This window comes from Monocercomonoides exilis (genome assembly GCF_001643675.1).
Source record: "Monocercomonoides exilis strain PA203 chromosome Unknown scaffold23-1346700, whole genome shotgun sequence".
NCBI classification, from domain to species: Eukaryota; Preaxostyla; order Oxymonadida; family Polymastigidae; genus Monocercomonoides; species Monocercomonoides exilis.
This window is the reverse complement of record NW_027150568.1, coordinates 398,748-424,768: the sequence shown is the minus strand read 5'-3', so window position 1 is coordinate 424,768 and position 26,021 is coordinate 398,748. Positions and strand designations below refer to the sequence as shown.

Here is a 26,021-nt window from a genome sequence, read left to right as displayed (position 1 = left end):
TTCACATTATTTGCATTTCAATCATCATTCAATTTTTGTGATCGAATACCCTTTGATCCATATTGTTTCTGATGATGATGGATTCCAGGCATTCTGACGAAGCATTATCAGTAACAGCTTTTTGTGCAAGGCCCCTCCGATTATTTTCTAAATTTTCTTTACCTATACATTCGGATTATCTTGGTTTTTATTAAATTTTGAAAATATTTAATAATTGAAGTTTAATTGATTGCTAATTAGATTTCAGTTCTGGATATTCAAGTGGATTTGAGTCCTCTGATTCTCCTCTATCTTCGGCTTTGGGCATTTCCTCTCGAGCTAGGTTTTATATTTTTTTTAAGAATTCTTTATTTCAATTTGTATTTCATAGTACTTCATTCATAGGACAAAATTTAGATATTATTGCTATAATAAAAGCAAAAAGAAATTGTACCAATATTGTTTTGACAAAAAAAATCATATATCCAACAAAAAAAACTGATGTTGAATCTGAACAACCATTTTCGGTTTCTGCAATTTTCTTCCATACAACTATCATTTATTTGAATATTTTTTAATTGTGATATATTTGTTTATATGCTTTCAAATTATTACAGCTTAATGCTCAAAGTGTTCAGTATTTTCCAATTCAAATCACACCTCTGCAACAAGGGGAATTCAACATAGCTATTGAAGCATCTTACCAAGAAATTGTCGATCAGTCAAAAATAACGCCACAACTTGAGCAATCTTCTGGGCCATTGCCCATTAAGCGACGTGGAATTGAAGTGTATGATTTTCCAATGGATCGCAGCGATGAAAGGATACTGGCAGAATTTGCGAAATATGGACCTGTTGAAGGCATTGAGCGAGTGAGAAGCCAACGAACAGGCCACGGATCGATCTGCGCATATTTTGCTCAAGAGGAAGTGATCGATTCTCTTCGAGGGAAATCTTCTATGGTATATTATTGCTATTGTTATTATTGTTGTTGCCTTAATCAAAAAATTTAAATATACACGTTCATTGAATTCTGAAAATAATTAAACAAAAACTGCAACATTCACACATTTACATCCATGCACCCCCTCCTTCCTCCTTCCCCCTCTTTTTCCTTCAGGTTCTCTTTGGCCAAGGCTTCAGATTCGAGATAGTGACACAGCAGACAGCCATCTTGCTTCCCCCCGAGAAGGCAAGGACAGTCGTGTCGGCTGTGGTAGAGAAGCCGCTCTCAATCAAAGTGAGCGTGCCCAGACTGTCGGTATGTTTGACTGTTGGGTTGTTGAGTTGTTGGGTTGTTTGGTTGTTGGGGTTGGAGGAAATGAAAATGGAAAGAATTATAAATTGAATGCTAACATTTTTTTGTTAAAGAGGAAAGAAAAAAAATAAAATGAGATTTCTTTTTCTTTTTTTTTTTTTTTTGTTCTTTTTTGAATGTTGGAACCGATGAGCTTTTAACGATTATGCATGAAGTTTAACTTCCTTTTATTATTTTTTCCTTTTTATTTGAATTGTTCATTCATTCATTTTCTTCTCTTCTTCTGTCTCTTCTCTCCTCTTCTATTTATTCTTCCAAACTTTCTTTCTTTCTTTCTATCCATCTCTCTCTCTCTCTCTCTCTCTCTCTCTCTCTCTCTCTCTCTATCTATCTATCTATCTCTCTCTCTCTCTTTCTCTCTTTTCCTTTACTTCCAGAACACCTTCTATGTGCAAGCATGGATCTCCAACGAGTCGCGTATGCCTCTTTTCATCCGGCGTGTGAGTCTTGTCACAACAACCACGCGCCAAACAATAGTCGAAGATGGACTGCACCCAGGAACACTCAACTTAGCTGCCTTGGCTGATGGAGAGGAGGAGAAAGAAGAAGAGGAGGAGAAAGAGAAGGAGAAAGAGGAGAAGGAGAAGGAGAAAGAGATTGGGGAGAAGAAGAAAGGGAAAAAGGAAAAGAAAGAAAAAGGAAAAGAGGAAGAAATTCAAAATTCTGAGGATAGCCAAAACAAACAAAACGATGCAGATCCATCTTCATCTCAATCATCTGATGCATCATTAACATCATCATCATCATCATCTTCTTCTTCTTCTTCCTCTTCCTCTTCTTCTTCTTCTCCTCTCTCTGACACATCCGATAAACTCAAACCAGAATTGAAAGGAGAAGCAAAAGAAGCCAAAGAAACCAAAACAGCACGGCGCCCGCGTCTTCGCCTGGCGAATGTGGCTGCTTCGATGCTGTCACGAACACTCCGCCCTGTTGTGTCTTCTGCGAACACTTCAAATTCCCCTTCTTCTTCTTCCAATTCTCTTGCTGCTTCTCCAGCATCGCTGAAATCACCGAGGAAGATGTCGAATGGAACACCGCTGCCTCCTCCGCCTTCAACTGGACAGACGTCGGTGCATAAGAATAAAGGTTAACAATTTTTTTTATTCAGTTTATTCAGTTTATTTATTTATTTATTTATTCTATTTGATGTATCTATTTATTAACAACACAAACATTATCTTATTGCAATGATTTTTATTTTTATTCCCCTTCCTTGTCTGTAATATTCCTTCCCCTCAGAACATGCACCTTCCCCTCTTTCTTCTCAAAGCCAACAAGCCACAACACCTCTCACTTCTTCTTCTTCTCCTTCTCCTTCTTCTTCTTCTCTTTCAAACACACAAGTTGTACGCCCATCACGCAATCCTCCTCCTCTTCCAGATGCTTCCTCCTCCTCCTCCTCCTCCTCATCTTCTTCTTCATCTTCTCTTTCCACTTCATCACAAACAACGACTTCTTCTTCTTCATCTTCTCCTTCTCCTTCTTCTCCTTCTTTCTCGTTTGTTGTTCCATCGCCTGTTATCATCAACCCTGTCGATATCTGGTCACACGTCATATGCCTCAGGATGGAAAAACCTACTGTGTGTTTACATTGTATTTATTTATTTATTTATTTATTTATTTATTGGGAAAAATATGATTCATTTAAAATATGCTAATAATATTTGATTTTTGATATAATTTGGTTTTATTATTTTATCTTTTTTTTCACACTCTTTTTCAAAAAATTCATTTGACATGTTATTCATTTTTGCATGAATTCATTCATATATTCATGTATTCATACAAACTTTCACGAATTCATTCCATTTTTCATTATTCTCCTTTATCCTATTCAAACCCCCTCAATCTCTTGTCTCAGATGAATCCACCTGACATTTATGTCACAGTCTCTGCCAGAACTGGCTTTGGCGAGGAAATCAAATACCAAAGCGGAAAAGTCGATGGATTGGTGTGCGATAGGAGTGTTTGAGAGAAAATAATTGGGAACTATCACAAGAAGAGATGCAGATAAATTTAAACAAAGAGTCAAATTATAAGATTTTTATTAAATGTTTAATGTTTTTATCTGCGTTGTGTCTTCTTCTTCTTTTTTTTTTCAATACGCTTGTTTCAGGAGACAAAAAAATTTTCAACTTTCTTTTTTTCTTTTTATTTTGAAAATTGTTCATTTATTGATTTCAAAATAATCTTCGATTATTATTATTGTTGTTATTATTGTTACTATTATTATTATTATTATTATTATTATTATTATTATTATTATTATTATTATTATTATTATCATCATCATCATCATCATTACTATTATTATTCTTTCTTTTTCATTTTTTCGTTTTTTCGTTTTTTCTTTTTTTAATCTTTCTTTCTTTATCTTTCCTTCAGTTCTCTTCCCCCAACATGTTCCTCATCCGGATTGCGTCTGTGCCGTCGACTATTCTTGTCGAAGAGCCCTTCAACGTAACTTTTGAGATCAATGCGAGAGAAGCAGTGGCGAATGTGGCAGTGGAAGTGGCCTCAAACGAGCAGAAAGGGCTGCTGGTGCATGGGAAGACACGGAAGGTATGAGAATGTGTGAGTGGTTGAAGTGATAAATAAATAAAAAAAAAATAAAATAAAATAAATGAATAAATGAATGAAGGGATAAATTAATGAATGAATGAATGAATAAGTTAATGAATAAATAAATAAATAAAGGAAGGAATGAATGAGTTTGATGATAGAGTGCAAGTTCTTTGCTCTGTGAGTTTGGGGAAATGAAAAAGAAAAGCGTCTGACTGGAAGATAAAGATTAGTGGAAGGAGAAATAAGAAAAACAATAAATCAAGTTGATATGATTGCTATTCCTTCGGAATATTTATTTGTTCTCCTTCTTTTATTGTCTGTTATCTATTCGATTACAATTTCATTTATTTTGTAATTTATACTATTTCTATTGTTACTCAATTTTCCCCCTACACATTAATTCGCAATGTTTTCTTTTATATACATCTATTTTTAATTTCATCAACTCTTTTTATTCATTTTTTTCTTTTCTTTCTTTTCTCTTGTTAATAAATCATTAAATAAATAAAAGGAAATCGGCGACTTAGAGCAGAACACCCCTGTTCAATTCACCGTGACGTTTGTTGCTTTGATCCCTGGTCTGCACACAATCAACAGCATCAGCGTCTTCAGCAGCCCCTTTCCGCATGTGCAGGCGGGATCAGCCAGCTATCCGTATGCATCTTCGTCTTTTTCTTCATCTTCCTCTTCCTCTGTCCGGTCGCCGCCGCAGCAGAATTCGCAGTCTGTGACGACTGTGAATGACATCGGCAGCATCCTGGTGATGAAAGGAGAGGAAGAAGAAGAAGAAGAAGAAGAAGAAGAAGAAGAAGAAGAAGAAGAAGAAGAAGAAGAAGAAGAGGAAGAGGAAGAAGAGGAAGAAGAAGAGGATGCATGGGGAGAAAGCGGGGAATCTAATGGTGAGGAAGAAGAAGAAGAGGAAGATGAGAAAGAGGAGAAGGAGAAGGAGAAGGAGGTGGTGGAGAAGGATGAAGATGAAGAAGATGAAGAAGATGAAAGAGAAGAAGCTAAGGAGAAGAAAGAAGAAGAAACGACTGATAAAACCAACAAAGACGAAAAAGAAGAGAAATCAGAAAAGAAAGAAGGAGGAGGAGGAGGAGGAGAACAACAAAAGGATGCTAATGAAGAAAAAGGAGAACAAGCCAAAATGGAAAATGATGAAGAAAACGATGCTGTCAGAGCTAATTCTCAAGATGTTGAGAGTTCTTTGCTTCAGACTTTTAAAGATGAAGACTCAAAAGAGGAGCATGAAGAGGAAAGAGGAAGTAGTGAAATTTTTACAATCTCAAAGGTAGATGGAGAGAAGAATGAAATAGAAGATGAAGAGAAAAGAGAGGAAAAAGAGGAAAAAGAGGAAAAAGAGGAAAAAGAGGAAAAAGAGGAAAAAGAGGAAAAAGAGGAAAAAGAGGATATGGAAGATTCCATTTGTAATTCTTCAAATGAACAAATAAAATCTCACATTCACCAGCAAGCTGATGATGAATATCCGAGTGTCGAAGTGACTAATGACATGGAAATTGCTTCCAAATACAAGGAAGAAGGTGCAAATAAAGAGATCATTTCTTCAAATAATGAATCGAATGACTTTTAGAATCTCAAGATATGAAGTTTTTTTTTTAAAGATCTGATTCAATGGTACAACAAAAAAATTAAAAATCAACACGTTTACCATTTTCTTTTGGCTTTTGCAATAAAAAGAGGTTTTGAATAAAATGAAGTGGAAACGAAAAAATTCTCATCCACCATGGATTGTACTGATGAACGATATTTCATCTCCTTCTTGCAATGGAGTTGTAGCATCGAATAATGCCCAATCAGCATCATTAACAAGGAAAATGATTCCCGGTCGTCTTTTGAATGATATAACATAAAAATCACAAAAATGAATATAACTCCAAAAATAATAAACGCAAACATCTTTCCATCTACGCAAAATTCGTGTTTTTCATCTCCACTGAGTAAGTTCGCTTGGATCCAAGGGACTATTGTTTGTATAGTTACCGATTCCGAAATATCTATTTCATGATTTTTAACTCCTTTGAAAAGCCCTTCAATTCCTCCGCTAATTTGAGAATATCATCAACATAAACATTGATATGAATTTCATAATTTGAAACTATTTGTGATATACCTGAAATACAGTTTCAATTTTACCATCAATTAAATATTTTGTTACGGATTTTGATCAAAGCAAAAAGTTTTCTTTTTGGTCTTTTGAACAATTTGAAATAAATTAGTCATCGAACTTTTTCGTGCATGGATTCGTTATATCCAAAGACGAAATGGTTTAACGTAATTCATAGACCAGAATCAAAAGCAGTGAAGCCAAAAATACAACTGTTCTGCTTTCCTTTTGCAGGTACTTCCCCTTATATGGTATCTATGTTGCATAAGTTTTCATTTCACTAAAGATTTTTTTCATTTCTTTTTATTTTGAGTTTAATATTAGGTGGGCCAAATCTCTTCCTTTGTCATGCCAAGTGATTGGCGTTGCATATCCTGGACGAGGGGTCAGAATTGAAGAAACTTCTTTTACAAGTGTAACAAAATTGGTTGATAATTTATTGAGAGATACTCGCGAATGGTTTTCAAAATCACGAAACCTTCCGTTTTTTTTCTATGGACATAGCTATGGAGCTGCTTGTGCATACGAGATGGCAAGACGCCTTCAACTTGAACACTTAGCTTTACCAAAGCATTTAATATGTTCTGGGCATCTTCCGATGCATTTTAATCCTTTTCTTCCTTGTATTGGGAGACTTCCTGATGATGAACTTCAAGAAGAAATGCTTAAGCGTTATGGAAGCCCAATTATTACAGATCCAAAGATCAAAAAAATAGCTTTACCTCCTCTTAGAGCTGATATAATTGCTGTAGAACAGTATAAATCAGCCCCATTCACGAGCATTGACACACCTTTAAAATTTCCACTAACTGTTATAACAGGAGAAAATGATAAAATGGTTCCTGTTGAAAAAATGAATGAATGGAGCATTCATTCGAACGGAATGTTTTCCATAAAAGTTATTCCTAATGCTGGTCATTTTTATGTTGATCATCCTGAAATGATTAAACATATATCCGATGCTATCGCAAATTATTTGATTGTTCAAAACGAAATTGAGAGCAAAAGCGAAAAAATTGAAGAGAAAAAAGCAAAATTTACATCGAAGCCAAAAATTGAAATACGATATTTATCTGAAAGCCCAATTAACTTGAAAGCAAAAAAAGGAAAATTTTTACTTCATTTTCCGAAAAGATTTCTCATCTTGTTCTTTGTAATTTTGCTTATTTCATTCATTTTTTTTCATTGGATATCTTAATTTGCAACAAATTAGAAAATTTCTAATTCACAATGAAGAAGCTACCATTATTGCATTTTATTTGATCAAAAAATATTCCCCTTTTGAAGGCGACTCAATCAAAAATTGTCAAAAATCTGAAAAATGTCAAAAATTGATGGCGAAATTATGCGTTCTGCGGTTGCATCTATTCTTGATTACAAGAAAAAGCATCCCCGCAAGTTTGTAGAAACAGTATGAAATATTTATTTCTGTTTGATGATTTTTACAATTTTTTGGATTTTCTCTTTGCTGAATAGATTGAATTGCAAGTTGGGCTTAAAAACTACGATCCAAACACGGATAGACGTTTTTCCGGATCAATTGCTCTTCCTGTTATGGCTTGCCCACGAAGAACTGTCTGTGTTTTTGCAGATGCAGCCCATGAGGAAGAAGCTCAAAAGAAAGGACTTCCATTCATGAATGTCGGTGACTTGAAAAAATTGAACAAGGACAAAAAGTTAGTGAGGAAGCTCGGCCACAAATACGATTATTTCCTTGCTTCTGATTCATTGATCAAGCAACTTCCTCGTCTTCTTGGACCAACTCTGAACAAGATGGGTAAGTTCCCAACAGTTGTTACACACACAGAAGATTTGGCAGTGAAAGCTGCTGAAGTTAAGTCTTCAGTGAAGTTCCAACTGAAAAAAGCTCTTTGCTTGAATGTGCCTGTTGCACGTGTCGATATGAACGAACAAGATATCATTCGTAATATTTCGATCTCAATCAACTTTTTGTGCTCGCTTTTGAAAAAGAATTGGCAAAACATTCGCCGTATTCACATTAAGAGCACAATGTCCCCACCTCAGCTTATTTACTAAACATTTTTTGAGGAACCTGGAGAATGATGTGAGTTCCAACGCAAAGCACCATTCTTTTCTTGAATGGAAGCCATTGCATTTTTGACATTTCTCTCATTTAATAATTGAATGTAAATAGGCAATCTTTTATTTTACAGTTATAACAAAAAGATAGTTTCTAATATAAAAAAATATATGTGAAAGAAAAAAGACGAAAATGGAATACAATTGCATTGTACCAATCAATGAGCAAGTTGACCAATTGGCAATTATATTCACTCACGTTTAATAATATGTTTTAAAGCTGCTTTTTATCCATGACTCTTAAATAACAAAATATCATTACATGTTTAGAAAGTTTTATTTTGCTCGATCTTTAAATTGTTCGTTGGTGTTTGCGAGACATATCCGTATTCAAAATTAAAACAAGAGTGCTGTATTTTTGAAAAAAAAAGAAGTTCGAAACGTGTAGAAAAGAGATTTGAAAAATGCAAAAAGAAAATAATAATGTTCGTGTGATCTGCTGAATAATGTCTTTAATTATTTAACGAATAAAAAAAAGAGAAAAAAAATAACACCTCAAAAGATTGAATTTTCAATATTTCTTCAAAAGTGCCCAATTCTGAATTTGGTGTTTTTTTATAAAGAATTCAAACATTTTTTCGTGATGCGAATTAAAACAAAATTTTTCCATCAATGAAATGGCAAAGTCGTATCAAAATGTTCAATATGTTGCAATGGTTGCATAAGCCAGTGTTCAAGAAAAAAGTTATGCTATAAACTCTTTCAACTTTGGAACTTTTTTTGATTTATCCTCTTGTTTTTCAAAATGAATTTTCAATCAGATTTTTTTTTTTTTTGGATAAATATGATATCTAATCGAATCAGTCTTCGAAAAATGTCTTTTTGGCAATTGGCCAGAAATGTGAAAACATAAAAAATAGAAAAGAAAGTCTAAATGTCACATGTTGCAAAAGTATTGCATGTTCTCTTTTGTCATTTGCAGACATTCCTCACATTGTGTTGCTTTGTCTTCAGCCTTTCAAAAGCAGCACACTCAACGGAAAACAGAAGAATGCATGCCAAGGAGTGAGAAGAAAATCTCTCCTCAGCAACCACTGTTGAGCAACAGCTTTTTTTTCTCCCATCCCACAAACATCAAAAGCGTTATCTCATCATCATCCTCACCCGTTTGCACCCTTTTCTTCTTCTTCAAATTCATCATTCTTTTCATTGTAATCGATCAGCGAAGGAATTGTTTGGAAGAATATCTTCTCAAAGAATAGAAGAAGAAGAAGAAGAAGCTTGCCTCCCATTTTGCAGCATCTTTCGGCTTTGCTCACCATGTGGGTGCTCACAAAATACCATCTGTTCTGAACAAACTCAGCAAACGTTCATCAGAAACTCATCGGCTCAGCAGCTCATGTCCGGCATCCGTCCTTTCTCTTCTCTTGTTCCATCTTCACCTTCAACTTTTAGCTTCTGTATCCATCATCGCTTCTTCCACTTCTGCTTCCGCTTTCGTTTTCCTTCCTCAGATCAATCGCATCTGACATCGTAACCATCACGGCTCCAGCTGGAAAATGCCCAATCAACTCTCGCTTCACTTCTCCAAGCGTCTTCCGCTCTGATGGCTGCCCTCCCCAACAGCTCTTCACAAGCTCGCTCCAGCTCACACATTCAACAGCTTCCATCCTCGGCCTCTCCCCATTCACAATCTTCTGCCCCGCCACCTCTGCCTCATACTCCCCAAACGGAACATCCAGCGTCAGGCACTCCCAAAGCATCATCCCAATCGAAAACACCACCGACTCCTTTGTTGCTCCCATTTTCCTGTTCATCTGCAACTCAGGCGCCTTCCACCTCAGGCACTCTTTTTTGAATCTATCCTCATCATCCTCGAAGGCTGATGAAGGTGGTGGCGAGTCTGTGAACCTCTCGCTCAGAACTGAAATATTGGACGATGTTGAAACAATGGTTATCGAAGAGGCTGAAGATGAATCAGAATCGTCAGATGAAAGGAAATCAGAATGCATCACAACGCAGATCACCATGTGCTCCGAGAACAGCACAATATGTGGACTGAGATTGGCAAGTGATTGAAGAGGGTTGTCCATTTCATCAAATGAATGGAGTGCGAGGTTAGCCACCCAGAATAGGATCTGAGATGCCGTTTGCTCTCTTTCCTTCAACGAGCCAATCGCCATCTCCTTCTTCTCATTCCTTCCATGCAGCAACATGAACAATGAATCCCTAAGATCCACAATCAGCTTCTCGTATGGGCATGAACAGGCCATCGCATCCACCAGATTCGACATCGATGAGGTGGTTGGACACAGATCCTCCCCTCGAACAAATGTTGAATCTGAATCAGTTGTTGAAGTGGAAGAGATGGATGAAATGGAAGGTGATGGTGTTCGCTTTCTTGTTTCCTCCTCTTCTTTTTCATCAACCTTCTCCAGCATCCAATCTGGAATCTTGTCTGAATCTTTCCCAAGAATGTATTCTGTTGATCCACTCTCACTCAACAAATACTCTTCTGACTCCGAATGTGCCATCTTCTTTCCACACATCCTCCTCTTTGCATTCTCTTCGTTTTTCTTCTCTGCTTCTCTCTCAGCTCTTCGCCACTGCTCTTCTGGTGACATCTCCATTGTCACCATCTCAATCAGCTTCGGATCCTTTTTCACGGTGTCATTCACAATCTCTTCCAGTTCTTCTGTTCGTCTCTTTGAGTTCCTCCATCGAATTGTCACAACAACAATGATCAAAAGCAGCACAACAAATATGATGCAAGAAACAACAATAATGATCCAAGAGAATTTCGTGCCATTTCCACCTTCAACAATCCTTTCATCTCCATTCATTTCTGCTTCGCTGGTATTCTTCATGATGAATGAATTTGTTGAAGAAGGAGATTCTGCATTCCCAAACAAAACAGAAACGCTCACTTCGATTTCATCTCCACAATTGCTAATCAGATCTTTTCCCACACTCCCTTTTGCTTCATTTTCTGATAAAAACCCATTTGAATCAAAATCATGCTTTTCAATCTCTTTCTCTTCTCCTTTTCTCTTCACAACTGAGAATGACAGATTGCACGGAACAAGAAGCAATCCTTTGAATATCAGCTTCATTCTATCTGTCTCTTCTCTTGCTTCCACACTCTCCAGCACAGGAATAAAGAATGATGAATCCCTCTCAGAAACAATCCCTTCAAAACTGCATCTATCGTTCAACATCCAAAGTGATGTATTTGGCAAAACTCCATCTCCTCCTTTCAAACTCATCACATTCAATATTCCTGAATCAGAACAGATGATGTTTCTTCTCAATGATGGATATCCTTCAATGGATGGATTATTGTTCTCAAATAATCCCATTTCAATTGTCATATTTCCTCCACTCAATGTGACTCCGCCATCTAATGAATTCGAGATTGTTGTGTCTTTCATCATCACAGAACTCTTCACAACTTCAACAAGAGATCCATCCCATTTGCAAATATCTTTTTCCTCATTCATATTTTCCTCATTTATTTCCTTTGAACTCCCATCGAATATGCAACCGTCCATTTTCACATCTGAACAATTCTCCAATTTCATCAATTTTCCTTTTGTCATTTTTGAAGTCGCATTGCCCATTGTGCAATTCACCAATTGAATTGTCTTTTTCATTGACATACAACACATCAATGATTCTTCATTTCCTTTTAGTGAGACATTTTCTGTTTTGAAATCCTTAATTGTTAATTGTCCACATTCATTAATATCTATCAGAGAAGTTTCAATTGTTGAATTGCAAATCGATAATAAATAAATAACTGATGGAAGTGGTGATGAAAGATGCAAAGCAGATTTATGAAGCACAAGTTTTGTCACTTTGCATTCCATGAGTTGCAATTCTCCTTTTTCCATGTTAATAATGCGAAATAGAATGTTTGTTAATTCTATGTTTCCTTCTCCAGACGATTGTTTTGATATGAATGAACAATTCATCACTTCAAGAATTCCTCCCTCTGGTGAGATCATTGATTCATGTGAAGAGATGAAATTTGAATCAAACACAAAACTCAATCTCAAAAAGGAAACTGATCCAGCTGTTGTCACCAATGCCTCTCTTGTGCTTTCAATTTCAGATTTCACTTCAACTTCGCACATCTCTCTGCTCTTCGAACACATGCTCATTTCATTCAGATTTATCTCTCCACCAATCACACTCTCCTCAACAACAATCATTTGGCTCATGAAATCTGAAGTCAGATGCATCAGTCCATAATCAATCGAATAACATGGAAGTGTGTTGGTTCCACATTGCTTCTCGTTCGATCCATTCACACCGCAAACAATGATCGTGTCGCTCTGATGGATCATCACAAATTCAATCAGATTCGTATCGCTTGGGTAATCGCAGAGATCTCTTCCAAATATCGCATCGTCACGGATGAAATGAATATCTCGAAGATCAAACTGGAATTGGTTTTCATTGATCTGAGATGTGATGTTGAAGCATTCAATGAAAATATCATTTCCCACACTGGCTGTGTTGTTTCTGAACTTCATCCTCAAAAATGAAAAATTCAAATCTCCTCGTTCCTTTGTTGCCAAATACACTCCTCCTCCTCTTCCGATGTCACTACTGCAGCTGCAATGGTTGATTGTTGAGTCAATCATCTTCATCGATCCAGATGCACCCAATGTGAAGAATATTGCCCCTCCTTTTTCACTTGTTTCTGCTTTATCTTCTGTGATGTTGCTCTCACTCACAACCAAACAAATATTTTTCTCACTTTTCGATTCCAAAATGCTTGGTCCATTGTCACTTCTTTTCACTCCTGAAAATGATGATTTGTTAATCTCAATATTTATACATTCTTCATTTTCTTCATTTGTCTTCAAATCTGGTTCACATTTCTTGATTGATATAATGCATCCTCTGCTTTCATTCAACGATTCCACTCGAACATTCACAAAATGGCAAGTTATTCCAGCATTGTTAATAACAAAAATGCTATTACCAACATTGCACGATTCAATCGACAAATCATTAACTTTAACGCTTCCTCCAATCGCATCCACAAACACGCAATCAAATCCATTATCAACTCCAGCCTCTGAATGGAATGAACATTTGCGTATCGCCAAATCTCCTCCTTTGTTTGAAATAATCGTTTTGGCTGAGTTGTCAAATCCAGATGACAGTTGCAGTTGGATATTCGTCAATTCAAGATGATCATCATTTTCCATGAAATATTCCAGTTGACTTCCAATTGACTTTTCAAAATTCAATATTGCTTTCGCATTCTCTTCTCCCATCTTCACACTCTTTTTGATCTGATAATTGGAAACATTGAAAGAATCTCGAATGATAGTTGATCCTTCAATCTGAATTGTTTTTTTTTCATTCTCCTTTTTCATGTTTTTCATCCCCTTCCACATTGTTAAACAAGGCTCTTCCTCACTTCCACATCTTGCAACATCAAATCCTTCTGATGAGATAAATATCTCAAATGAGCTGTATGGAATGAGGAACATGAATAAATCCTTTTCTTGATGATTACCATCACTTCCGACAAACAAATTGTCATCATTTATCATTGACAAATAATCAAACTTGAATGTATTGTTTGTCACAGAAGCATTAAAATCCTTTCCCATAATGAACACTTTCTTTCCAATGGCTGCATTGTTGTTCTCAAATGTTACGCTTTCCAAAAGAAATGGTTTTTCATTTGAACATTCTTGACAATCAAAATACAAAAAACCCCCTTTTTCTTTGTCCGTTGAAAGTGAACAAGATGACACATTTGTCGATTTTATGATCAAATATTCGTCATTTTTCAATATCACTCTTGCAACGCCTCCTTCACCGCTTCCAGTGTTCATAATGTTTGAAAAGTTGCTCCTTTCAAACAAAACAGAAGAAGACATTACAAATGGAGAATTAGATAATAAACAATTTGTCATACTGCATCCTTTCAATGTGCAACTTCCAGATGTTGCACATATCAATGAGTATTGAATAATATCTGATGATTGATTTTCAAAGGAACAGTTTTCAAGTTGAAGAACTCCACTCGATGAGATCAACTTATTCATTTTTGATATAAACTGACTTGGAATCTGCAGCTTCAAAGATAACAAGATGAGCGAGGAAGTCGATGAAATAACAGAAGACGATCCAGAATTCCCTTTGATTGTCCCTTCAAAATGAATAGGCCTGTGTTTAATTTCATCTCCTTCATTCACACACCCATCAATCACAAGTGCATCTATAAATGAATAAATATCTTCAATTGTCCCTTCATCCCTCACTTTCACTTTCCTTTCTCCTTCTGTCCCACTTCTGTCAATGTGGTCAATTCCACTTTTCATTGATTGGCATGGGAATACTTCACTTCCACATCCCAATGTGTCATGCCCATCTGTCGACACAGACACAACCACCCACTTCAAAGAAACAAGAAACACTCGAAGATCCATTTCCCCATAAATCCCATCTTCCCCAACAAACGCATTCCCATCATCCTTGTATCCTGAGCAATCAAATGCAAAACGCTCTATCTTCACAGTATTCACAAGACTCTCACTCTTCACAAACATGTTCTTCCCAACAGTTGCTGAGCATCCAGAAAAAGAAATTGATGAAAGCTGAAATCCTTCTTCATTCAGACTGCAATCCAGATATATTCCTCCTCCTTTTCCTCCCTCACTCATATTCTCGCAAATGCATTCAGTAAATGAACTGTTTTCAAGCGCAACATATCCTCCTTCACTCAACACAATCTTCAGTGCTCCTCCTTCTTTGCTCTTCTCCGACACTGCTCCTTCAATCTTGCTATCATTTAATACCATCCCAACTCCAAAACTCCCTCCAAACACGGCTGCCTTTCCCTCAGCTGCCTCTCCGCTATCAATCTCCAATCCTTTCAACGTGCAATTCAACAGTTTCAGTTTGAATTCCTGTTCATTCATATTTGCTGAGGATAGTGAAAATGAAAATAACGAAACGGTTGATTTCACATCTGAAATTGTGACAGAGTCCAGTTCAACCTTCTTCCCTGTCGATTTAATCAAGGAAAATCCAATTGTGCTTCTCTTCCCCCCAATCACACTCATCTCACAGTTCTTCATGTGCAACTCCCCATTTGTACTGCTTGATTCGATCACTGATGCGATTGTTCTGTTAAAGCTCGATGGAACAACAATCCCAATGAACTCCATTTCTGTCAGCGATGATGATTTCAGAACACATCCTTCAGATCCACTCACTTCTGCTTGACATTCTATCTCCACAACAGCCTCAGTTTTTGCCTTCACGCTCATTCCTCCCACATCCAAACACCCAGCCATCAACGAATTTGAACACGCAATAATTTCTTGTTGAATGCTTTGCATTCTCTTCAAACGTTCCATTCCATAATTCACACTCTTGCATGGTACCTTTTCCAGACCACAAAACATCTCTTCGACTCCAGACGCTCCATCCACATACACTTTGTCTCCAATGAATCCATCAAGAAATAAAAACAAATCGACATCCCAATCGCTAAACATTTGCGTTCTATCGCTCCCAAATACGGAGTTGTCTTTCTGAGTGATATTTCTCATGAAAGAGAACAAGGGCTCTTTCACAGAGGCGACAAGCGACTCACACACAAAATACATATCTCTTCCGACACAGGCCTTGTTGGCTGAAAACACGATATTGGTGATGGAAAAGGAGGATTCTGACACTTGTGAGCCATGGTTGAACTCGATCATGAGAGCCCCTCCTCTTCCTCCAGAACTTGTATCCTCGCTCACAGAGCAGCTGGAGAAGGTGGAATCACTCGCCGAAAACGTATTGTCAGAGGCAGATGATGCGAACGAGATGCATCCTCCATTTGTGGCAGTTTGTTGGCTCAGCTGTTCTGAGTTGATGTTAGTGATGGTGCAGTTGGTGAGGGAGAGAGAGAGGGCAGGGGAGGTGGCAGAGGAGAGGACACAGCTGGTGGGGGTGGCTGTGGAGGTGATGTGGGTGATGTTGGAGGAGTTGAGAGTGAGGGGAGCGGTGAGGGAGGTGAGATGGAAGATGCTGGGGCTGCTGAGGGGGAGACTGGTGATTGCTGTGTGGTTGAGGGCGAGGGAGCCAGCAGTGAGGAAGAAGAGGGGTGTTGTGATTGTTGATGAAGATGGGGTTGTTCCGGTGATGGTGGTTGTGTTGAGGTTGAGGGAAGGGGAGTTATCGGAGAGGTGGAAGAGGATGGGAGTGATTTGATTTGTGGAGTTGTGGGCGATGGTGAGGGCAGAGACTGTGAGGGAACCCTGGGTCTGTTGGAAGAGGGCAGACGAGGAAGAAGGATCTGGTGAAGAAGTTGTTGATAATGATGAAAATGAGGAAAGAGATGTCGTTGATTGTGATGAGTGTGAATGTGAGTTTGGTTGTTGGGGAATGCCACTGGAGGCGATGGTAGTTGCATCTGTTCCATTTCCTGTAATTTTTGTGTCAGCAGCATTGAAGGTGAGAGTCTGAGTGGGAACAAATGTTGAGTTGAGGAGGGTGAGATGGGCGATTTGGAGTGGGATGAATCCGTTGAGTGCAAACTCAATTGTGGCGCATGGCATTTGCTGTGTTCTGCCACAGCCGCCAGCATCTGTTCCGCTGTTGCCAACTATTTTGCTCGAAGGGATAAGAGGAAGCCAGTTGTTGAACACATCGTTTGTTGCTGTTCCAGCATTCCACACTCTGTTTGTTGGGGTCGTTGAAATACATTCTGTGAATGGAGATTGAGTGATGTAACTTTCATTGAAGAACACATCATTTCCTCTGCCATTTTCAGCTGTATTGGCATCGAAGAAGCAGAATGATATGAATTTTAATCCGTTCATCCAAGTAAATGTTCTGGTGCAGCACAATCCAGCACCTCCGAAAGTCGAAGAAGCAGTTAATTTATTATTTATAAACTGGCATTCATTTACCAAAAACTTATTTGGTTTGGTTTCTGGAGGATAATTAAATGATAAAGAACCCGTTGAATCGCCACCAGAATTTGCAAAACAATCACATTTTAAAAATTGGAATTGACCATTTGAAGTCATGTTATTGAGCCAAAAGTTCCAACAAATTCCACACCAACCTGTTATTGAACATCTCTCAGCCTTATTTTCTGAGAAAGACCAAGCAGAATTCAATTCTGGCCAATCTACAAAAGCAGCTCCTCCATATCCAGCCGAACAGCTTGTAAAATTGGTCATTGTGATGTTGATATTCATCAAATGTCCACAATATAAAGCTCCACCATGATATGTATTTGAACAATTGTCAAATGAACACGATATGATTGCAAGGTTAGCATTTGTGCATGAAACGCAAAGTGCACCTCCTTTTAATGATCCACCATTTGAATCATTCCATTCACACCACTCAAAGCGATGGCTGTTTGCATCAAAAGAATCCAGTCTTCCTGGTTTCATTCTATCGGTTTCGTTTCCGACATAGACCTTTGCAGCATTTGGCAAAGAGCGTGTTTGGTGGAGGAAAGAGGCATTGAAGGCAGAGAGAGAAGTGGATGGGCTGTTGAGGTTGGGGAGAATGTCACCGTCGATTGGGTTGTGAGTGTGGTGGAAGATGGTCGAGTGGATAAAGAGAGAGGAGCGAAGAGAGAAGAAATGAATTGCATTGGCGTTTGTGGTTGTGGTGGTTGTGGTTGTGATGGTTGTGGTTGTGGTGGTGGTGAATGTGTTGTGTGGGTGTGTGGGTTTGGCAGGAATGGTGTGTGTGGGTTGTGGTGCAGTGGTGATGTTTGTGAAGAGCGTGTTTGAAAGATGGAGATCGAGGTGTATTTGGAGATGGGGATAAGATTGGTGATAATGTTGGAGAAGGGAAGAGGAAGAGGAAATCGAAGGGGAAAGGGAAGGGGGAAAGGAAGAAATAGAAGATGATGAGGATGAGGAGGAAGAAGAAAAAGGGGAAAGGGAAGATGACGGAGAAGGAAAAGGAAATGGAGAAGAAATTGAAGAAGGAGAAAAAAGGAAGGGCTGGATGAGAGAGACGAGCGAGGAGAAGGAGGAGTGGGAGATGGAGAAGGAGGCAGGGATTGGGGAGTGGGCATTATGGAGGAGATTGTTTGGGGTGGAGAAGAGGGGGAAGGAGAGGATGGCCGGTTGAGGGGTGGTGAAGGAGAAGTTGGTGAGGGCGAGGGAGGCATGGGCAGTGAGGAAAAGTGGAGATTTTGTGGCCGGTTGAATTTGACAAGTGGAGGAGATGATGGTGGCAGCTGAGTGGTGTTGGGCAGTGAGGAGTGGACAACCAGTGAGGGGGATGACATTGAGATGGGTCATGCACAAGGAGGTGTTGATGATATTTAGACAAGTTTGAATACAACAGACATGATTGTCAATTGCATTTTTACTTTTAGCTGCATAAATGCATAAATTATTGTTTCCTTCGCCATTTCTATTTCCAATGCTGATCCTGGCTTTCTGCATTTCCTCGTTCCATTTTTGTTGGATTTGACTTATAGAAATGTCTCCGCAATTATAGTAGTTAACAACAAGCAACATCAATGCAACAATATTTATAGAAGCTCCCATGTCGGATGTGCACCTCGCCAATGAAGTGGATGGCAGATAAAAACGAAAATGAAAAATTCCTGCGCCCATATTTTTTTGATGACAGAGAAAAATAAATTGATGAAAAATTGAAATTCATTCTCAGAATACTTTTATAATTTCCATTTCTCGAATTTTGGTTTGTTTTTGTTATAAGAAATCCAACTACATGTTTGATATGAGAACTCTGCTGTTTTTTTGAGTTTTCACACAAATTTTAAACGCAAAAACATGTTTTTCTTTCTGTTTCAAAAAGAATGTGTTAAATAAACAAGAAATTCATTTGCACAGACGGAATGAAGAAATGTGTCAATTTTAGGAAATAAGGATAGAACATAAAGCTGCTTGCCGAATTTATTGTTTTTTAAAAGAATTTTTTTTTATTTTCACAAAAATTTTGAAAAATTGGTTTTTTTTTTTTTTTTTTTTTTTTTTTTTTTTTTTTTTTTTTTTGACAGACATTCTGTTATAAATAATTTCAATTTTAGTCTTTTAGAATAAAAAAGAAAGGGAAAGTGTAACATATTGGGTCCGACTTTTTTAATAGAAGAAGCAACTTCCAATAACTATTTAGCTTTATTTAGTTTTTAATATGAATATTTGTTGTTAAAAATGAGTGAAAAATATGTGTGAATTGAGAAAAAAATGAAATTGAAAAATTTTTATTTTTCAATTATCTGTGTTACTTGAAGCTGAAGAGCCATCTCCAGCACCTAAACTGTCACTATCAGTTTCTCCACTTGATGAATTTGCATCTTCAATTATGTCGTCCAAATCAGCAACATCTGATGTAATATCTTCTGTGTCATCTTCTTCTTGTATTTTCAGAGGCTCAAATTGATAAATCATTCCAACAATTTGAACAAAATCAACTTTAAAAACACTTTTAACGATGAAAGTTGATAGATAATCTTGAAGAAACTTATGGCGAAACCCTGATTTAGGAAAAAATGATCTCATATAGTGCCACATGCCTTCGACTGTATTAGTGCAAGCCCCTGTGATGGGATCTCTGAAGTTTCTTTAATGTGTAACAATTTTGTGTTTATAACCTAAATCCGGTAAAACTTTATAGGGAGCCCACTCATCACTCATAATTGTAGATCCTTGTAAAATGTGAGCTTGAAATATTGGAAGCAAGTGCTTTCTTTTTCTAGATTTTACAATCCAAATCATTTTTTTCTGTACTGTTCCATCCATTTTCCTCTCAATTGCTCCAAAAACCCATTGCTGCCGTTTAGAGCGACCTCTTTTGAACTTTCTTCTCCTCAAAATGGCTTCATCGATTTCTACGACGATTCCAGGTCCCCCTAAAATTATTGGATGCTCGATCAAGAAATTCGTGCATGCGACACGACAAATACTGTACCAATAACCAACGCTGTAATAAGATAAATCCAATAGATTTCTTGCCGTTTTATTTGGTATTCCTAAGTTGAAATAAAGAATCAACAGTAGAATCTTTCCTAACCCTATTTTATTGTGCTTGAAAACTGAAGTAAAAAACAAAGTTTTTTTTGATCTGCACTTTTTGCATTTACAATATGATACATTTCCACCATTTTTGATACACGAAAAAATAATACTCTGTTTTTTCTGCAAAATGGCTTTTTCCCTCGTTAAATGTGTTCAAAAAACTAATTCCAAGAATCATTTTTCGAGAAAAATTGGGATTGAAGCTCAAAAATTGACATTGAAAAATATCAAAGATTTCGATCACAACGTTTTCAATGATCAAAACCCTTAATGCTAAATTAAGCCTGGGTGACGTGAAGAAAAAATTTTGTCACGTCCGTCACCGATTTTCCACTAAAAAAAAAAAAATAAAAATTAAAAATTTAAAAATTTTAAAATTTAAAAATTTAAAAAATCCTATTTTGAACAAAAAAACCTTTATCATAATATAAAAGTTTTTTCAATTTGTTCAAATAATTATTTTCAAAAAAAAAAAAAAAGATGGATTCCCATTACAAAATGATAGACTAATTTAATACAAGAATTATCTTTGAAATGACTTGTTTACTGAACCAATTCGAAAAATCATGGTGTGAACACATAGAAGTTATCATATATTAAAATTTTATAAGAAATTAATTCTTCTTTTTCAATTTGTTTTCATTTTGTCAGAAACGTTAAAGTGTGGTTCATTCCTACTGCAATTTTAGAAAAAAATGAAGTAGAAGGATATGCAATCTCGCTTTAGGGTTTGCATTTAATATATATATAGATTTTTTGATGTTTGTGATTATTTTCTTATTTGTTTTATTCAGAATTGTTTTCTGAGCTTTAAAGATGCAATGTTGATGCACAGAAACAGATAATCGAAGAAATGAATGAAACAATTGATGCAATGACTTTGAAAGAATTCATATTTGTTTTCGCAAAAGAATTATTCATTCACATGGGAGAAATTATTGAAGAAAAGAAAATTTCAATGGAAAATACAAATGAGTAATACAAGCAAATAGGATTTTTCGTCTCATTGAAAAATACACGGAGCCTTTTCCTTGATGAATCTTCGTTGAACATAAGATTTTGGAAGATGATCATTGATGAAAATGTGAAAAATGAAGGAAAGGATGAAAGGCTAATTGCTGATCTTAGTGAATGTATCTTATTATTTGGAGGCTCATCATCATTGAAATTGAATTCTATTTGCGTGCCTTGTTTGCTGAAAGTTGCGTTGAAGAAAGAGGAAAGCGAGGAAACTCGAAAGGAAGTGGAAATGGCTTTTCTTGCTTTGAGAAACATAAACCAGTTTACAGTGTGGAATTGTTTCTTCTTTGTTTATTTGCTATCATTTTTTAATTTTTGAACAACTTATAGAAGAAGAACTGTATATGAGAGAGAGTTTGAAGAAATAATCTGAAATCTTCAGGAAAAACGAAATCTGAAGCAATAGACAGATAATTATTCTTGGGAATTTAAGATAAATCGATATGACAACTGTGAATATTCAGGAGAAGTGTTAGAAAAGGAGCTGCATTTTATGAGAGAAGCTGCAAGAGAGTTGGAAGATCTGTCAAAGTGTGTGAATTGGAAGAAAAAAGATGAAGAGGAAAAAACAAATGAAGCGAGATCGATAAAGAGATGGATGAATAACAATGCGTTTGCTGTTTCAATTTCAATATGAGGGTGAAAGAAGAGCCAGTTATGTTATTGGAGTTCTTTTCAAGGCTTCACAGGGAAACGGAAAATCACAAATATTCAATTCACAAGTTGTGCATTTCTCTTTTGGTTTTCCTGTCTTAGAAAAGATAACATCAGTTTCTATTGTTCTGAAAGTGGAAATGTTTGCATTGCTTTGGAGAAGCTGCGTCAGCCAACGTTGGACCATGACATTCTTGAGTGCTGCCTCGATATATCTTTTTCACTTTCAGAAAGATTGAACATGGAAACAGATGAAGAATTATCCAAAACAGAATAGAAGAAGATCAAAATAGAAATATTAAAAAAGAAGGAAAAAAAGGATAAGAAAATATCATCGAAAACTTTATTTAAGATTATTTGCTGAAATTTTTTTCGTTGGACAATGTTGGATATTTGTAATTATTATATGTTTATCATCAATTAAGCTTGAAATTATGTATCTTTAAAATTTTATTTTTTCAAATTTCAATTTCACAAAATCAAAAACAAATTTTTATTCGTATATGAAAAAAGTGGTGGATGTGAATTTCATCATGTTTTTTATTTATTATGCAATTCTTTCAAAAATTGAAACATTCAAATAATTTTATTGTTTCTTTTCTTCAACAAAATAATTTCAAACAGAAAGACAGCGTAATGGTTATGTTTTAAAGACTGCGCACTCCAACTGATTCATCCACTCTTTCAGCCTCTTTTCTGTGCTTTTGAGTAATTTTTGAAATTTTTTGCATTTCAATGCTTTGAAAATCAGGTTTTCAAAAGCATTCTTTGGTTATAATTAAATTATTCCTTTTTATTCAGGGTGAGTGTTCATTATAGTATCACTTGTTATTAAGTGTAAATATTACTCCTTCATTTGAACTTTTGCAATGCAAGAAACAATCATTTAAAGACAATGCATTTCAAACAACAATTGAATTGACATCCTTAATTTCTGCAATAACTTCAATAATTATGTTAACTTATTATTCATTCGACACAAAAAGGCAATTCAGCTGTTGAAGTTATGTTAGAAAATATGCGAAAAAACAAAAATTAAAAAAAAAATAACAAATTTTATAACCTGAACAACAAATCATAGGCACTGTTGTGCAATTGCGTTGGGCAAATTATGAATAGCATTATTGTTCTTTTTCGTTGCACGAATGTATTGCACTTTGAAAAAAAAATGAGAATTGAGCAAAACAATAGAAAAATTATGGAAATAAAGCTTACAAACGAAATCAGTCATAATTCTTTAACCTAACTGACCACTTGGTTTTTTGCATCTTTTTTAAGCGTAAACACACTTCTGACTCGGTGTTACGTCAGAGACAGGTGACGTCAGTGACGAACTAAAAATCCGATTTCCGCTTTTGCGTCAGTGAAAATTGAATAATGGTAATTTTGATAAATAACTTTCAATATTTTTATTTTTCATTTTTCATTTTTTATTTTTTTTTATGACGTGAAAAAATCTGTCAAGTCCATCAAAAATCGAAAAAGTCACGTCAGAAGTCACCACGTCACCCAGGGTTATGCTAAATAATTTCTATAAAAATCTTAAAAGAAAAAACGAAGAAATGAAACACATATAAATGTTTTATATTGTCTTATCAATCAGTAGAAAATAATTAAGTTCAATTTTATTGAGAAAACACGGGACCCAATTTGTTACATCTTACCAAAAGACATTTCTTTTTTTGACAGACTATTCAAAAATTGAAAAGATGCAGATTTCGAAAATACTTGATGTAAGTTTGAAAATGAAGTTCAACATGTTAAAAGCGAAAAAAAGTTTTATAATTCTAGCAAGAGGATTTATTTGTGCAGCTATATTGTAATTGAATTATAGGTGCTTTATTTGACGTAAACATGATCATTCGAACAAAAATTCCTTTTTCATTTTTCATTCAACGTTTTTGAGATAATTTTTGTTGATGAAAAAAATGAAAAATATAGGACGGATAGAAAAACCCCCATAAACAAAAAGATTAAAATTCAAATACGTAAAACATTTGGTGCATAAACTTGAAAAACGATTATAAAAATGAAAAAATAACTTTTCAAGAAATCAAAGCTTACCAGAAATTGCAGAAAATATGTAATATATAAAGTGGCATTAAAAAATTAACAACTGAAATGAAGTGAAAACATTATTGATAATATTCAGAAAAATAATAATGTTAATGAAAATAAAGTTAATAAAACGCAAAATTAAACGAACCTTTAATTGAAAAAAATCTTATACAACCATTTTCCAATAACAATACAAAAAATTTAAAACAGTGCTTTTTTAAAATAAAACTATTACCCCAATTCATTCAACAAATTTGTAAAAAAATAAGAAGCTAATGCCTCTTGTTTTAAGCAGGTTCAAGTTCCATCTGACCTTTGCAAGAATCTACACTTTGCTTCTCGACTTTTCCTTCTGTCTCTTCATTGATAGCTATTGGTGATGAAGGAACAGCCATTTCTGATAGATCTACCTCCTTTTTTCGTTAAATTTATATTAAACATAAAGTTTTTGAAAAAAATCAAAAATTAAAATTAAAATTAAAATTAAATTTCTTTAATAAATAAAGAATATATTATAAATCACACTTGTCCATTAAGAAGGCTTAATTCGTGTTCTGCTTCTTCATCAGTAGGAGCAATCATGAATTGCTCAAACACCCCATGTAACTCCTAAAGATTTGAAACATAGCAGCAAAAAATAATTAACATTCACACATCAATTTTTTCGTTCTTTTCTTCTATTTGTGCTTTTAATTCTTCAATTCTATCTGGATCAAGATCATCAAGTGCAATTGATAAAGCTTCATTTGCACTTTCCATCATCTCTACGACATTCAACGAAATCTCACTTTGTTCCAACTCCGCAAGCAGTTTCGAAATATTATCGTAATACCCCGATGTAACCTTTATCATTTTTTCATAATTTATTTTTCTTTTCATACATGAAATAGCTTGGTCTTTTCTTCCAATTTTAAACAAATTTACAGCATTCCGCTTCTCCTGATCAATATTTAAATAAAGCTTCGAAAATGAGTACGTTAACAGAATGTATAAAACAGTTAATGAAAAAATAAATTTAATAAAACGAAAAACTTGTTCTCGTCTTTGTGATAAATCATCTCTTGCTAGTTTCAAATCCAAAATTTGATTATCTCGTTCATTTAACGCGGGAGGTTGCTTTGAATCAATTTTTGCAGCTGTTCCTTTGAACTTATTGTTTAATAAAAATGATAAAAAATGGCCCATAAAATATAATGGTTAATAGAAAAAATAAATTATGCAACAATCGATCAAATTTTATATTTATGATGATATATTTTCTTATTTTTTCTGCATATTGCAAAAATTCCATTGTACAGTTTGTAAATAATTATCCAGGAGCAACATGGAAGGCAACGGAATATCCAATTGAAGTTATTAAACAAATAGACATGAAAGAACAATTTGCTCCTCATCATGCTTCCAGTTTTTCTGATTATATTGAAGATTCTTCGCTTCCAGATACATTTGATGCTAGAATTCAATGGCCCGGTAAAATGGTTCCCGTACGGAAACAAGGAAGCTGTGGCTCATGTTGGGCGCATTCTGCGTCGGAATCTGCGGGAAATCGTTTGAACATATTGGGTTGCAGCAGGGGCGTCCTGTCTGTTCAAGATCAAGTATCTTGTAATTCTGCTTGCTTTAAATGTCTTGGCTGCCCGCCACCTCAAACATGGAAATATATTAAACAAACTGGGCTGGCTACTGAAAAGTGCATTCCTTATGTTTCAGCAGATAAAAGAATTCCTCAATGTCCTAAAAAATGTGTGAATGGGTCAGACATCGTAAGAGTTAAGGCAACTTCATATTCTCACATCCCTGCGAAAAATATGCAACAGGAACTCTATGAACATGGACCATTTCAGGCATCATTCATAACATATGAAGATTTTAGGCAATACAAAAGTGGAGTTTACAAACATTTAACAGGAAAGCTTAAAGGTGCTCATTGTGTGATGGTAATGGGTTGGGGAACTGAAAATGGTATTCCTTATTGGCTTGTCCAGAATACTTATGGTACAGAGTGGGGGGAAGATGGCTTCTTTAAAATCATTAGGGGTACAAATGAATGTGAGTTCGAAACGGCTTGTTATGCAGGCTACTTTCAATGTTAATTGTGGAATATGAGTGATATTCCAATTTTATTTCTTTTTTTTCTGCTTATTTTCAATTTTAATTTAATGCAATTTAATTTATTTTTCCTTTTTGAAAACTGTACATGCAACCTGTTATTGGAATG

The 26,021-nt window shown here is 35.7% G+C and overlaps 9 protein-coding genes across 9 annotated transcripts; 5 read left to right on the top strand and 4 right to left on the bottom strand.

Moving 5' to 3' along the window:
• Window positions 1–71: 71 nt before the first annotated feature.
• Window positions 72–5,535, top strand: MONOS_768 (uncharacterized protein; the record flags this gene model as incomplete). Its single annotated transcript, XM_067878024.1, has 10 exons — window positions 72–183; window positions 241–322; window positions 371–506; window positions 597–941; window positions 1,100–1,240; window positions 1,675–2,383; window positions 2,537–2,877; window positions 3,159–3,248; window positions 3,683–3,859; window positions 4,374–5,535. 10 exons carry the CDS (start codon window positions 72–74, stop codon window positions 5,451–5,453), a joined length of 3,213 nt encoding a protein of 1,070 aa, XP_067727163.1. The 3' UTR covers window positions 5,454–5,535.
• Window positions 5,519–6,035, bottom strand: MONOS_769 (putative ubiquitin related modifier 1). The gene is made up of 3 exons (XM_067878035.1): window positions 5,994–6,035; window positions 5,778–5,924; window positions 5,519–5,712 (listed from the first exon to the last, which is right to left on the bottom strand). The coding sequence occupies exons 1-3, from the start codon at window positions 6,017–6,019 to the stop codon at window positions 5,598–5,600; spliced, it is 288 nt and encodes a 95-aa protein (XP_067727162.1). The 5' UTR covers window positions 6,020–6,035; the 3' UTR covers window positions 5,519–5,597.
• Window positions 6,036–6,118: 83 nt separating this feature from the next.
• On the top strand, window positions 6,119–6,818 carry MONOS_770 (putative thioesterase involved in non-ribosomal peptide biosynthesis; the record flags this gene model as incomplete). The annotated part of the gene is made up of 3 exons (XM_067878046.1): window positions 6,119–6,238; window positions 6,301–6,743; window positions 6,809–6,818. 3 exons carry the CDS (start codon window positions 6,119–6,121, stop codon window positions 6,816–6,818), a joined length of 573 nt encoding a protein of 190 aa, XP_067727161.1.
• Window positions 6,819–7,262: 444 nt separating this feature from the next.
• MONOS_771 (putative large subunit ribosomal protein 1) lies at window positions 7,263–8,360 on the top strand. The gene is made up of 2 exons (XM_067878057.1): window positions 7,263–7,398; window positions 7,464–8,360. Exons 1-2 carry the CDS (start codon window positions 7,309–7,311, stop codon window positions 8,022–8,024), a joined length of 651 nt encoding a protein of 216 aa, XP_067727160.1. The 5' UTR covers window positions 7,263–7,308; the 3' UTR covers window positions 8,025–8,360.
• A 530-nt stretch (window positions 8,361–8,890) lies between these two features.
• Window positions 8,891–16,873, bottom strand: MONOS_772 (uncharacterized protein; the record flags this gene model as incomplete). The annotated part of the gene is made up of 1 exon (XM_067878066.1): window positions 8,891–16,873. The coding sequence occupies one exon, from the start codon at window positions 16,871–16,873 to the stop codon at window positions 9,479–9,481; it is 7,395 nt and encodes a 2,464-aa protein (XP_067727159.1). The 3' UTR covers window positions 8,891–9,478.
• Window positions 16,874–17,346: 473 nt separating this feature from the next.
• On the top strand, window positions 17,347–18,152 carry MONOS_773 (uncharacterized protein; the record flags this gene model as incomplete). Its single annotated transcript, XM_067878076.1, has 3 exons — window positions 17,347–17,422; window positions 17,484–17,742; window positions 17,867–18,152. 3 exons carry the CDS (start codon window positions 17,347–17,349, stop codon window positions 18,150–18,152), a joined length of 621 nt encoding a protein of 206 aa, XP_067727158.1.
• A 1,112-nt stretch (window positions 18,153–19,264) lies between these two features.
• MONOS_774 (uncharacterized protein) lies at window positions 19,265–19,690 on the bottom strand (the record flags this gene model as incomplete). Its single annotated transcript, XM_067878087.1, has 2 exons — window positions 19,265–19,530; window positions 19,648–19,690. The coding sequence occupies 2 exons, from the start codon at window positions 19,688–19,690 to the stop codon at window positions 19,265–19,267; spliced, it is 309 nt and encodes a 102-aa protein (XP_067727157.1).
• A 3,765-nt stretch (window positions 19,691–23,455) lies between these two features.
• Window positions 23,456–24,995, bottom strand: MONOS_775 (Vacuolar protein sorting 20A (Vps20A)). Its single transcript, XM_067878098.1, has 4 exons — window positions 24,836–24,995; window positions 24,458–24,763; window positions 24,329–24,412; window positions 23,456–24,216 (listed from the first exon to the last, which is right to left on the bottom strand). Exons 1-4 carry the CDS (start codon window positions 24,986–24,988, stop codon window positions 24,091–24,093), a joined length of 669 nt encoding a protein of 222 aa, XP_067727156.1. The 5' UTR covers window positions 24,989–24,995; the 3' UTR covers window positions 23,456–24,090.
• A 31-nt stretch (window positions 24,996–25,026) lies between these two features.
• MONOS_776 (putative cathepsin B5 cysteine protease) lies at window positions 25,027–26,019 on the top strand. Its single transcript, XM_067878109.1, has one exon. It carries the CDS (start codon window positions 25,048–25,050, stop codon window positions 25,894–25,896), a length of 849 nt encoding a protein of 282 aa, XP_067727155.1. The 5' UTR covers window positions 25,027–25,047; the 3' UTR covers window positions 25,897–26,019.
• Window positions 26,020–26,021: the final 2 nt, after the last annotated feature.

Coding starts and splice junctions, on each gene's coding strand:
- MONOS_769 (XM_067878035.1), bottom strand. CDS start 6,019: ATGGTAAAATTGAAACTGTATTTCAG. Junction 5,925..5,993: donor AAATTGAAACTGTATTTCAG/GTATATCACAAA, acceptor TTCTCAAATTAG/CGGAGGAATTGAAGGGCTTT. Junction 5,713..5,777: donor TTTTGCGTAGATGGAAAGAT/GTTTGCGTTTAT, acceptor ATCATTCAAAAG/ACGACCGGGAATCATTTTCC.
- MONOS_771 (XM_067878057.1), top strand. CDS start 7,309: ATGTCAAAAATTGATGGCGAAATTATGCGTTCTGCGGTTGCATCTATT. Junction 7,399..7,463: donor CCCGCAAGTTTGTAGAAACA/GTATGAAATATT, acceptor TTTGCTGAATAG/ATTGAATTGCAAGTTGGGCT.
- MONOS_775 (XM_067878098.1), bottom strand. CDS start 24,988: ATGGGCCATTTTTTATCATTTTTATTAAACAATAAGTTCAAAGGAACA. Junction 24,413..24,457: donor AAAAGAACGAAAAAATTGAT/GTGTGAATGTTA, acceptor TCAAATCTTTAG/GAGTTACATGGGGTGTTTGA. Junction 24,217..24,328: donor TAAGCCTTCTTAATGGACAA/GTGTGATTTATA, acceptor TAACGAAAAAAG/GAGGTAGATCTATCAGAAAT.
- MONOS_776 (XM_067878109.1), top strand. CDS start 25,048: ATGATGATATATTTTCTTATTTTTTCTGCATATTGCAAAAATTCCATT.